General features: G+C 36.7%; 1 protein-coding gene across 3 annotated transcripts in view; it reads left to right on the forward strand.

Moving 5' to 3' along the window:
- Positions 1–8,122: 8,122 nt before the first annotated feature.
- LOC108551956 (acetylcholine receptor subunit alpha-like) overlaps positions 8,123–12,710 on the forward strand; it is a 34,632-nt gene continuing 30,044 nt past the window's right edge. For 2 of the 3 annotated variants that reach the window (XM_017906300.1, XM_017906298.1), the window contains exon 1: positions 8,123–8,174. In XM_017906300.1, coding sequence (XP_017761789.1) covers positions 8,123–8,174 — 52 coding nt within the window. The remainder of the gene's footprint in view (positions 8,175–12,710) is intronic. The other variant, XM_017906299.1, reaches the window with a different exon arrangement.

The following is a 12,710-nucleotide window of genomic DNA, read 5'->3' on the forward strand; positions in this document are numbered from 1 at the left end:
CCGGAATAGTTAAAACGATAATGATTTATATAGTAAAAGGGAATGTTTAAAATTATACGAGTAACATTAGAAAATAATTCAGCGATGTGTATAGTATTTGCGATACATTTATCATAAATATGTAGATCGATGAGTCATCAGAATATTGCAAAATGTTAGTGAAAGCTACTTCAGATTAAAAACCAATAAGTTTCGATACGACAGTGATTCGTCTTCTGTTGCGTATGAACGATTTTCCACTTAACTCACTAGCGCCACCACGGTCCATATCTCCATCAAACACATTCTAAACACTGTACATATCGTTCGATTATTTTCTAATTTTACCAATACAATCTTCAGACTTTCTCCTTACTATATACATCATTTTACACATATATTTCACGTTTTATGTAACGTACATATTTCAATCGTCGAACGTGACACATAAGAGTTCTCATACTCGGTTGCTCGAGTATACATATCCATTGCCGAGTTATAACTTACGGAAACTCTTTAACTACACCGGTTTTCTCTAATAAAACGAATAAATCCTTCCCCATGGTGAAATCTCTCTGCACGCTTCGGTGGACAGGAGTTGTAAATTTTTCCCACAAGCCGGCGGAGCGTCCAGAAGGGCGGGGTGGCGGCCATTAGCGTAGCACCACGCGTTGCCAGCGTGTTCTTCGCGACTAGCCGCTTTTAGTTACTTTACAGGGATCATTCCGCGACGAACAATTACCATCAACGGCTTTCGTCGGACAAACAGACCATTCCCAGCGGTTTTCAACATAAAGCGAGCAGAGGCTTAACAGCTCGTAACCATAATCGTCCGCCATAACGGAGGGATTAAGCGGAACCGGCGCGCAGCTACTGCACGCTCTTGCGTGTTTTTTCGGATTATCGCCCGCGCCGAAACTCGAAAACTCGAAAACCCGCGTCCCGTTGGGAAGTGGGGGTGAAATAATATTCGGCTGGCGGGACTGTCCAGAAATTAAGGTCGCAATATCTGCATTAAAGGAACGTTTCTCGGCCAGAAACGCGGCCGTTCGCGTTTATCGCGCGAAAGAAGATCAAAGAAGACGATTACGCGCACGCGAAGATGAAATCTATCCTGGTTTTTAACATACGCGAACGACTCGTCCGCGTTCTCTGCTTCGAAGCCGGATCTATGCAGTAGGGAACCCGGTTTTCCGGATTTTACTGCCAATTCGATTAGGTTTATCACGGATATCGCGATACTTAATTTCGTCATGGAGGATTTTGGAAGGTAGTAAATTCAGTGCTAATTGCGAAGAAATTTTGAAAATTGATTACTATATTTTCTTTTTTATACTAAATTCTGTTTCATCTCTATCCTTTATTTATTTATTTTTTTTTTTTTTTTTAATGGTATAGTGTAGTAGCAAGTATTGAATATACAGGGTGATTTGAAATTCGGGGTATAAATGGGGTCAGCGAGATTCTATAATTCGAAGTAAAATAAAAATGGAGGATAATAAATTGCGTAGGCACAAATGATGCGTAGGATAATAAATCTCTTTTTCTTTGTTCTGTTCTGAGAAAAATGCATCTGAAAATTAATAAAGTACAGGTATACTGTACCAAACGTGTTAATGGTGGATGAAATTGAATAACAATAAGAACAATTATTTATTGAATTACAAAGATTATCAAACATAAATATTGGGTCGAAATATAATTAATTTATCACAATCACATGCTCACACGTCTGCTCATTATTAATACACAATTGCAACTGATGTATGCCAAATCACTCTCCTTTTTTTCTTTCTTCTTTCATACATTACATTACATTTCATTACATTCACACAACACCTCAATCATTACAATCATTACAATCATTACAATCATTACAACACCTCAATCATACTTGTTCCACTCATACAATACATATATATTTAAAAATATATGTAACCATTACCACAAAGTGTACCAAGTGGCTATATATTTTTAATAATTGTAAGAATTGAAAATTTGGTAATATCCATTTCGATTAATTTGGTAGTTTATCTTTAAACAATGCAGATTTAGTATCAGTATATTTTATTTTTGGAAGAATTTTATTTTTGGTTTCGTCAGGATTTTTATAATTTTTCTTCTTTTACGATAGCCTCCGATAGGAAATAATCCTATCGCATACATTTAAAAATTTACGACAGACATGAAACTAGAACAGGTTATTTACCGAAAGTGGAAAGTTTAAGACTACCCTATTGCAGGATAACAGCATGCTCTTCATACCCGACACGGCGTTGGATATTTATTGGGAAATGGTTCTTTCCGCGTTATTCCTTTCAGTGTCCACTTGTTTCGGATTTCCACTTCGAAAAACAATTCCAAATGCGGAGGAAGAATTTTCGCTGGAAAAAATGTGGAAAAAATGTTCGAAAACGCGAAAGAGACGCGAAAGTGGGTCGACCATTTTGTCATTTCGAAAGGAGAATCATTTTGTCACCGGAAAAATTTTATTGCTATCAGAAAAGTGGAAAAGTAACCATGCAAATTATTTTAATTCTTTTCTACCCTATCAATTACTGAATATAAATTTTTATACCGTTATGAAATTTTAATGTACGATATGTACATGTACAATTTTCTAATTTTATCGTATTTTCGTAACAACGAATTTTTATTTGACGAAATATAATTTTGCAATAAATATTTAAGATTTAACATCGATGGTTTGCAATATAATTATTAATAACAGGATTTATACAGAGAACACGAACCTTACTTATAGTAAGTATAATAGACTTGGGAACCCCATAAGAACCCCATAAGAAAAACTGCTAAATTCTGTTTCATATTTCGAATATTGGGAGAATTATAATCTTGACCTATACAAAATTTTACATATACTGTTGTAAGGTATGAAAATAAGTTTTACGACGTATTCCAAAATTAATGTAATTACTCGTTGATTACAGATTAGGGTTGTACAGAGAATGCTTTATAAGCGAGTAACTAACAGTAGTTCCTTTCATTCGAATATTCTCAAATACTATAATAGTGATAATTATACTGACATGTCATCCAACATATAATATGCTACACATAGTACTCATTTGTACTTACACGTAATTGACCTAATCATTATCGACAAATCTTTAATTACATACTAACATCGTTTCTTTACAAAAGTTAACTTTTCTTCTAATAATATTATCAATTTTAAGGCACAATTGTTCAAACTGTTAGGAACCACAGAACAACATGTTGTCACCATTTCGTGGCATTATTTATTATTACGTTAATTTAATTTTAATTTAATTAAATTAACTTAATTTAATTTAATTTTTTAAATTAATTTTTCTATGTAATTTAATTAATTATTATTTAATTTAATTTTTCTATGTAACTTGATGTATAGTGTTGTACCTTTTATCGTCTGCTGTATAGCTTTTCCTATTTCGTGTGTGCATGTTTTATATCAGTTTATTAAAAAGGGCTTTGCTCGTAAGTTTCAATAAATAAAGAGAAGTTCTGGTGACTTAATCCAAGATTTCCTTCGTCTTAATACTCGTGTATAATTCTCAGATATAATCCTCGCAAATTTGCCAATAATTTGTTTTTTGGTTACAGTCTAAGAATTTTCCCTTAATTTTCTGGTAATAAACGGAGTACTGGAGCAACACTAAGATCCATCGAGCTGAAAGGGTAGTTTACACGCGATTTCTTATTTGTACCATTTTGGAAATATCGTCGACTTTATGGCAGATAGTCTTCGAATTATTATTTTCCTGTAACGAAAAAATCGCTGAGTGCAAAGGGTTAAATCGGCATTCTGCTCTGTTATCAACACCCCACTGACTCCAGCTGTATCCTGCCAAATATTTCAATTCACCGTTCCATAAGTCGAAACTCTGGTGCTCGAAGACTCGACTGACTTTTGGACGCAGCCATGGTTACTATTCGAAGCAGTCGTGCTTACCATACCTGTCATACCTGGCACAATAGAATCGGTGACCGCAGCGTTACGTAAGTGGATGCTAGGGAAAAAATGTGGAGGCTCGGTGGGCAACAAATCCACCAGCTCTCCGCGATCCACCTCGCGCCGAATCCGCGCTATAGCACGCTGCGGCCGTGCAGAACGCATCGGGCTGCAGCCCGCAGTTCTGCGGTCCACGTGGCGCGGAACGATGCGGCAGCTCGAAACGGATCGAGCGGACCGATTACCGATCGTGCCACCGTCACCGAGCCAGCGAATTTTACCCTCGCGTTGAATCGATTACCCATATTTTTTTCCCCCTTTTACCGTGCAACTCGCGAAGAAATTCGAGATATTCCGAGGCCAATCGACCTGCAAATCCTGCGTTCGCCACTGAACTATGCTACATCGCGATTTTTGTTCTCTTTTTATTTTTCAGTGGAGAGTGAAATAATAAAAATCGTGATCTTTGATAATGTTAATTTTGCGAGTATCGATGTTGATAGTAGAGACTGTGCTGCTATGAAGTGGATCAATTCTATTTTTCATGCTTCCAGGAGTTAAATTCGCAAATATCGAATACTATCGACAAAAAGATGGCGTCTTCCTATAAAATAAATCCTCAGTTTTTCATATAGCTAGAAAATTATATACTATAATCATTTTCGAAATTTTATTTATTATAACTCTCCTATCCACTCTCCTTTAAATGTATAATAGTGAGATAATATTTTTGACAGCTTCTACGAATTAAATTCGCAAATATCGAATATTATCGATGAGAAAATGGCGTCTTCCTACATAATAAATCCTCAATTTTTCATACAGGTAGAAAATTATATGCTATAATCATTTTCGAAATTTTATTTATTACAACTCTTCTATGCACTCTCCTATAAATATAACAGTGGGATAATATTTTTGACAGCTTCTACGAATTAAATTCGCAAATATCGAGTATTATCGATGAGAAAATGGCGTCTTCCTGCGAAATAAATCCCCAATTTTTCACATAATCAGAAATCATAATAGAAAATTATATACTATAATCATTTTCGAAATTTTATTTATTATAATTCTTCTATCCACTCTCCTATAAATATATAATAGTGAGATAATATTTTTGACGGCTTCCACGAATTAAATTCGCAAATGTCGAATACTATAGTCGAGAAAATAATAGCGTCTGCCTACAAAATAAGGTCCTAATTTTTCACATAACTAAAACATTATATCCCAAAGCTATAAACGTTATTTTACATCATACAATAATTTACAATATTTAATATTCTTCGAAAAAAAAAAACGTTTTCAAATATATTTATTATAGCAAGAAACAAGGGGGGTATCTACAATTTTCCAACCAATTCTCTTATCCAACAATTCTTGCCTGCTCTATTCTCAGTTCGCAGGAAACATTCCACTGCATCACCCGTTCCCAAACTTCGAGACACTGCTATTCGCCATAACCCAGAGCTCTCTCGAATTAAAGCCGACATTCGTCCGAAATTCCGGCGTTTAACCCTCGTTTTACGCCATTTTTATACCCCCTCGTCTAATATCCAAATTTCGAAACATCGCCGATAAATACCCCAACGAAGATGGCGGAATAATAAAAACGGGGTCGTTGATCCGTTTCATTTTTCGCTTTACGACCCTCCGCCCTCTGTTCGCGGGGGGTGGCCGGGACAGCCTCGCACGAATGCCAGACCGTGTCACCTTTTCTTCAAGCGATCGGATACATTACTTTTGCATTCCTTCCTTCAGGTTTCGCCGAGAAAAATCCACCAGACCCGGCTGCCGAGTTTTCGAGTTCGCTTCTAAAGTTTCGACGGGAACGTACAATGGTTTGGTAGATGGTAGGGGTAGAAGCTGCTTATGTATCCGAGTTGCAGATTCCACGATATTTCAAGAGATACACCATCGCGTTTCCGCCCGCCTAACTAAGAGAGATTTACGAGATCCAACGGGAAAATTGCACCCGGGATCCGAAATCGCGTAATCGTTCGCCTTATGATTGATATAAATCCCTTGAAAGTTGCGCAGGGGTAATTGTTGACGCTGCAACTACAGTGAGTAACTGAATTTGTTATACATATGTGGGTGTTTATAATCGTGGCGTTAGGGCGAAAATTGATGGTTTCGTAGATTCAGAATTAATTCTGGTAAAAGTGATATTAGTTTTGGTTTGGGAAATTGCGAAAATGAAATTTCTGTAATGAGTTATTTTTGTACTCTTGGTAGTTGTAGTGTCGAGTTGATGTTGAATTTAGGGTCCTTTATTCTGTATTGCGAGTATCTTTTATTGTAAAATTAAACATTGAGATAACTTATAGCATGCGTGTGAGTGTTTATGAAGTTTTATTTGATAGTTGGTCCCTTAATAGAAAATTTTATTAATTATCTCTGTGAAAGTTGTCCAAGAAAAATTTTATTTTTAATTGAGTAGATTTAACACTCCTAAATTTATTTCAATTGAGTCAATTAAAATTCCAAAATATATTTTTAATTAAGTCAATTTAAAATTCCAAAATATATTTTTATTTGAGTCGAATTAAAATCCCGAAATTTATTTTTAATCGAGTCATCTTAATAATACAAAATTTATTTTTCTCGAGTCGATTTATGATTGCAAAATTTATTTTTATCGTGTCGATTTCAGACTATTTACCACACTGTTCACCCTGTTCAGTGTTAAATTGATAAATTATGACAAATATTTTAATTTTTCTCCAGAAATGTATTCGCATACATTTCATAAATTTCGCGAAATTACGAAAAAATTTTCTCATCGCCCACGTAACATTTGGCTGAAAATGAGGCGACGCGAATGAGTTAATAGAAACGTAATGTCGCGTTAGGGAGATTTATGGCTGGATAAATTGTTGCCGGGAGGTATTAGTATTCCAGGTGACGAGTTCACTCGTGTTTCTTGCTGCGCTTATTTTCGAGCTACGGCGCGAGTGGACCAAATAACGGGTATCGATTAAAAAGTTTTAAATTCTCTCATTCGTCAAGAAGCGTTGTTGTAAAAGAAATACTGCCTTCGTGCTTGCTCGGATAAAATTAATTTGAGAGATAGGGGACTGACACGAAAGAAGATTGAATCGCGTATCTCCTCGAACCTGCTGCATACCAATGTCCACCAGAGATTAATCACTGATACCGGCATACACGTATAACTGAACACTTATCAAACGCAGATAATTTTGCTTTGCTTAAATACAGAAAATTCGTCTGTGAATACACTGAAACGCAACGAGTAATACAGTAGGCAAAATTCACTGCATTAATTCTAAAAAGAAACCTCAATTTTGTTTCAAATATTTCAATAAAATTCATTCAAATTAAATTATTATCAAGAAGAAAATAAAGAAAATAATTAATAAATAACAATTACCAAAAAGTACAATTATACCAATTATTCTTGGTAAAATTAACGTTGTCTTTATTTTAATTATTTTACACTATTATCAAAAAAAAAGAAAAAAAATAAGGAAAAATAATATTAATTTTAATAAAAAGATTACCAGATCAATGAGAATGAGTGGTTTCAGGTTTTCCTATTCCCAATTAATAAAATGTGCAACTGTTTTTGGACAAAACTAAGTTAGTATAATATACTAATTAGTATAGATTCAGTATAGGTAATTTAATATAGACAGTAACTTCTTGTCTTTATTTTAATTATTTTACACTATTATCAAAAATTTAAAAAAAAAAGAAATATAATATTAATTTTAATAACAAAATTACCAGATCAATGAGAATGACTGGTTTCAGGTTTTCCTATTCTCAATTAATAAAAATGTGCAACTGTTTTTGGACAAAACTAAATTAGTATAGTATACTAATTAGTATAGATTCAGTTTAGGTAATTTAACATAGCCAGCAGCTTCTTTTACTATACGTACCCTACATTTAAGTACAGCAAGGTATAGTGAAACAAGTATATTTTTGGTAAAAAATAAATAAATAAATATATTCGAGGGGAGAAAATCTATGGGCGTATTGATTGGTATAGAACGGCCATAAATCAAGGGGTAACGTGTTCTAGGTCTAATTGCAAGCGTTTATTCAAGGCGCATCGTTGCACTCAATCGAACAACGTTCTCCCTGTTTCAGTGCTAGAACTGAAGGGTCCGGAGAGCACGAAGGCGAGAAGAAATGAGTTGGACGTGACACAATGACATGATGAAGAGCCTGGTGGGGATCATGTGGATAGTGTTGGTGCTCATATCAGGTAAGTTCAATAAATCTATCCAACAATAAGGTATACGCGTTTCGCCGTTCGCGGCTATTATATCATAGAGGAAAGTCAAGATGGACGTTGACGTTCAGCCACAGTTTATGGACCCCCGTCGAACCATAGAAATAGGGGAAGCCATAAATAATTCAGTGTCTCGAAGTTCACCGTTTCTCTATTGAAATACTAGGAGACGCATCGTTTGTCTGAAATGCATGCCATTTCGCTCGCCTATGATATAAAGTAGAAAAAGAATTTACCGGTGCATTGAAAAATAAAAATTTCCAAAACAGCAATGCACGTTCTAACGTTAAAAAATTCGAGGTTTAAAATATTTACATGCAAATTCAAATATTTCAGGTTTGCAAAATCGCAGGGCAAATTTAAATACTAAAAATCAAAAAGCAAAATTTCAATAATTCAATTGCATACTCGTGCATTTAAAATTCGAAAAATTGAAATGCAAATGGAACCTGAAAATTTCGAAATTTCTTAAATTGAAATGCAAATTCAAACATTAAAAGTTTTAAAATTTAAATAATTTATTGCACATTAAAAATTCTTAAATCAGAAAGATTTAAACACGAATTCAAATATTCGTAATTTGAAGAATTCAAAAAATTTTAAGGCAAATTCAAACATTAAAAATTTCAATAATTTAATTGCACACTCGTACACTAAAAATTCCTACATTACAAAAATTTAAATACGAATTCGAGCATTCGAAATTTCAAAATTTCTCAAAAATTTTAACACAAATTTAAATATTCGATAGTCGACTAAGGGCAGCTAAGAAATTTTACTTTTTAAAAATTTATTGTATTAAAATAGTAGTTGTCTAAAAGTGGGTAAAAAGTATAAATCAAAAACTCGAAATTTCGAAATTCAAAAATTCCGATTCATCACGTTCGATTCGCCATAAGAACTCGCATACTTCTACGGAATAAATGCGCTCGCCATCCTATTGTAAAGTGCAGAGCCGCCGGGGCGCGAAGCCTATCATCTCTAGACAATAAACCACCAAATATAACCGGCGACGAATAACTATCGTATAAGATACGACGTCTGCTGCATATGCATCAGCCCTACTCACTTGGCTCCCATTCGCATGTAAATGCTCCGCAACGCGCTCACAATGGCGGTTATCAACGTCCAGCTCTTTTTCCACCGATGGTTAAACGAACGGTTTCGACCGGCCCGCGGCGAAATACGTAAACGCGAGTTCCGTTGGCCGAGAAGAATCCGCGTGACGCGTTTCCGACGTCGCGTGCACCTTACCAGATCCGACGAGCACGTGTGCAAAATTTATGCCCGTCCCGGACTGGCCGATTCGACTCGTCTGAATGAAGTTTTCGGGTCGACTGTTTCTTCGCGGCGTCCGCGTTATAAATAGAGAAGCATCCGCGGTGGAACTGGGACAGGCCGTAACTTCGAAACGACCCCAGACACGGGGGAAAAAAAGGAAAAAGTTACGGGGCGAATTAAGCGGCGTTACGGCCGGTTCGAAGTTTCCGCGGTGCTCGGTCGGCGTGGCGCGCATGCGCAGAGGTGCGTTAGTGGCCGCCCGTATGGATCCTGATACGCGCGCTTAATATGCGGTTCGTGTTGAACCAGTATTGTAATGCGGCGGTGGTACAGGTGTTCGACCGGTGTTCCGTTTGCGGCAATTGATGCCCTGTTCATGATTGTCCACGGATATTTCGCGTAATTTAGTTTGCTCGAAAAGAGAAAGAATTGAAAAGCGGTCGTTTCTAATAGCAGAGATACAGGGGAACATTGAACATATATATACGGAATTTATTTTGAGAGGTTATATAAATTACGGAGTAGTTATACCGTGTGTGGATTTATTATCGTACATTAGGGGACAATCTCGGTCTGTCTTTCTGAACAATCACACTCTCGTTCCACTTGTCTGTATAAGCACGGCGTGCCCGTGCAAACACCGTCTCATTCTACTTATCCCGTTTGCTGCGACGTACGCTACTCTTCCGACCACGCGTTGACTCGTACTACTTATCGAAGTAGATGCGGCCTTTCCATAATTATTTGCCTAACGAATTAGTCACCGATTTTGATGAAATTTGGCACAAACGTCGAGTAGACAAAGACATTCGATCTGTATTCTTTTCATCTGCTATTGACCACGTTGAAGGGGTGAAAACGGACTTCAAAGGGGTCTGTAAGGGTTAGTTATACCTGGTCGAATATCTCGCGAACTATCGGAGGTAGACTAATGATGTAAATTTATGAATTTCCTATTTTTTAATAACGAATTTGACTACGTAAACGGATTTGCGAAAAATCTAAATAAATAATACGTTTAAAAAATAACATTTTTAGTTAAATTCTTCGGTCAAATATTTACACGTTTCTTTGTATGTGTAGTCTATAATCATGAAACTTGACACGAATAACTCATGTCGAATTAAACTCGTCACTCCACTGCAAAGAGTGAACCAAATTGAATGGAAAAATAAACTAAAATAAATTGCCATTTCGTACAATAACAACAAAATCCCTATCGAATACTTCGAAGCTCAATAAAAAAAATAAAAAGAAAAAAAACAAACTTAAAACTCACACATACACACAGAGCAGGAACACACTAACCTTTATCGAACTACGGGCACAAAACGTAGAAAGCCACTTGACCGTAGCATATCGGTAACTCGGCTCGTTTTCCTTTGTCTCGTATCGACCTCGTCGGGGACTCCCCGTTCCCTCGTTGAAAAATCTCGGCTGGAAAAGTTGCCGGCGCTTTTTCCCTGGAAATAAACAGCCGGATAAGTGGATACTCGTGCCGCGAGTAGAGTGTCTTTTAAACGTCCGCGGCGCGGGCCTCGATATTTCTCGATATTTCTCGATATGTCCGGCTCATCGAGCAATCCCGTCTCGCGCGAGGCGCAATATCGCGCCGGTAATATAGCGCTCGTTCTTATTGGCCCTGTCCAGGCAGCAACGATTTCACGGACGTCGACTCGACGACCGACGCCGGTCCTTTCTTCCTTCTCTTTTCCCGGGGTCTTAGCATGCCCCCGCGATCGTGACGATTGAGCCCGATCCCGGGAATGAACGTACGGCTCCATCGCGGATAATCGTGCAACAGAGATTACAAATACGAAGCCCTACCTCGTCTCGCGACCTAAATTTCTCCAACAGGTATCGATCTCGGTTTGGTCGTGGTTCGAGGATCTCCAAGAGTGGTCGAAGTCGTTCCAAGATGAAAACGACCATCAACTCTGGTATCTATCGAGATGATCTGATTTTGGGATGCTGCTCTGGAACTTTTTGAAAATTGTCCGAGGAGAAATCGAAGAAATATTTTTTATTATCGAAGGTTTAATTGTTATCAGTATTTGTGGGGTATTTAGGCTTTCAAGACGTACTTGTGATACTGAAAATGTGTTATGGGATTTTGGTAAAATCGTAGCAAGTGTAATATATATATATGGCAAGTGATAGACTGCTTTCTTTAAATTTTTCCTTGTACCAAATTAAATAAGACACTGTGTATATACTGGTCTCCAATCATAAGAGAGAACTTATCTATTATACTATCGATAAAATTAGTGTATCGTATCCTTAGAATTAATTTGGAAAAATTTTGTAGAAGTTAGATAAGTATATCTAGAGCAGCGGTTCTCAACCAGGGTTTCATGGAAGATTGTTATAAGGTTTCCACGAAAGTACGAAGCAACTAGGTTATTATTTTTGTTGCTAAATTTAGCGTTCCACAAAATTTTCTATTTGCCAGAGAAGCTGAAGAACATTATAAATCTTTATTTCTAAATTAGGAGTAACAATGTTCATTAGCTTCTCTGGTGAATAGAAAATTAAATAGGAACATTTTTCCAATTTAACTCTTTGCACTCAGTGATTCTCTGTGAACTCTGCAGAAATATATCAGTTCAAAAATTTTCTGCTATTGTACAAAGTGAACGATATTTTTCAAAACACGTAATAAGAAATCGTACGTAAATAACGCATAGAATTATTCCTAATTTGTCGCTCCTCGAGAACAAATTTATTTTAAAAAATTTATTTAAGAAGTTAGATTTCAAGCAGTTGCTCATAAAAGCTTTTATAAATCGGATAACAAGGTGGATATTTATCTTGACAAAATGCACGAACAGAATTGGGGACCATAATCACCGGACCAAAGCAGGATACCTTTTCAGGGTACCCTTGTCAGACAGCTTTCTGAAAAGGCTGGAACGAGGAGGACCACGAGAGAGATACCAGTAATCGGTTTCGCCTAACAGAGCCTGTGTTCCAATTGGTCAAGTACCGAAGGCTTTGTGCTCACAGTCAAAATCTGTTCTAACGAGTCTTCTTTCCCCGCTGTGATCGTCAGAGAGGAAAAAAGCCACTGTCCGTCTGATTCCATTAACGCTCACGCCACGGTCAAAATCTCTCTCGGACAGAACGAATTTTTATACGTCGTCGAATTGTCGATAACAAACGCTTCTTTTCTCCGTTTCCACGTCGACCGTGTCTGGAAGACTATCGAATCCTCTATCGAATCGATAG

This window comes from Eufriesea mexicana, unplaced genomic scaffold, assembly GCF_001483705.2.
Source record: "Eufriesea mexicana isolate 0111107269 unplaced genomic scaffold, ASM148370v2 scaffold5301, whole genome shotgun sequence".
NCBI lineage: Eukaryota > Metazoa > Arthropoda > Insecta > Hymenoptera > Apidae > Eufriesea > Eufriesea mexicana.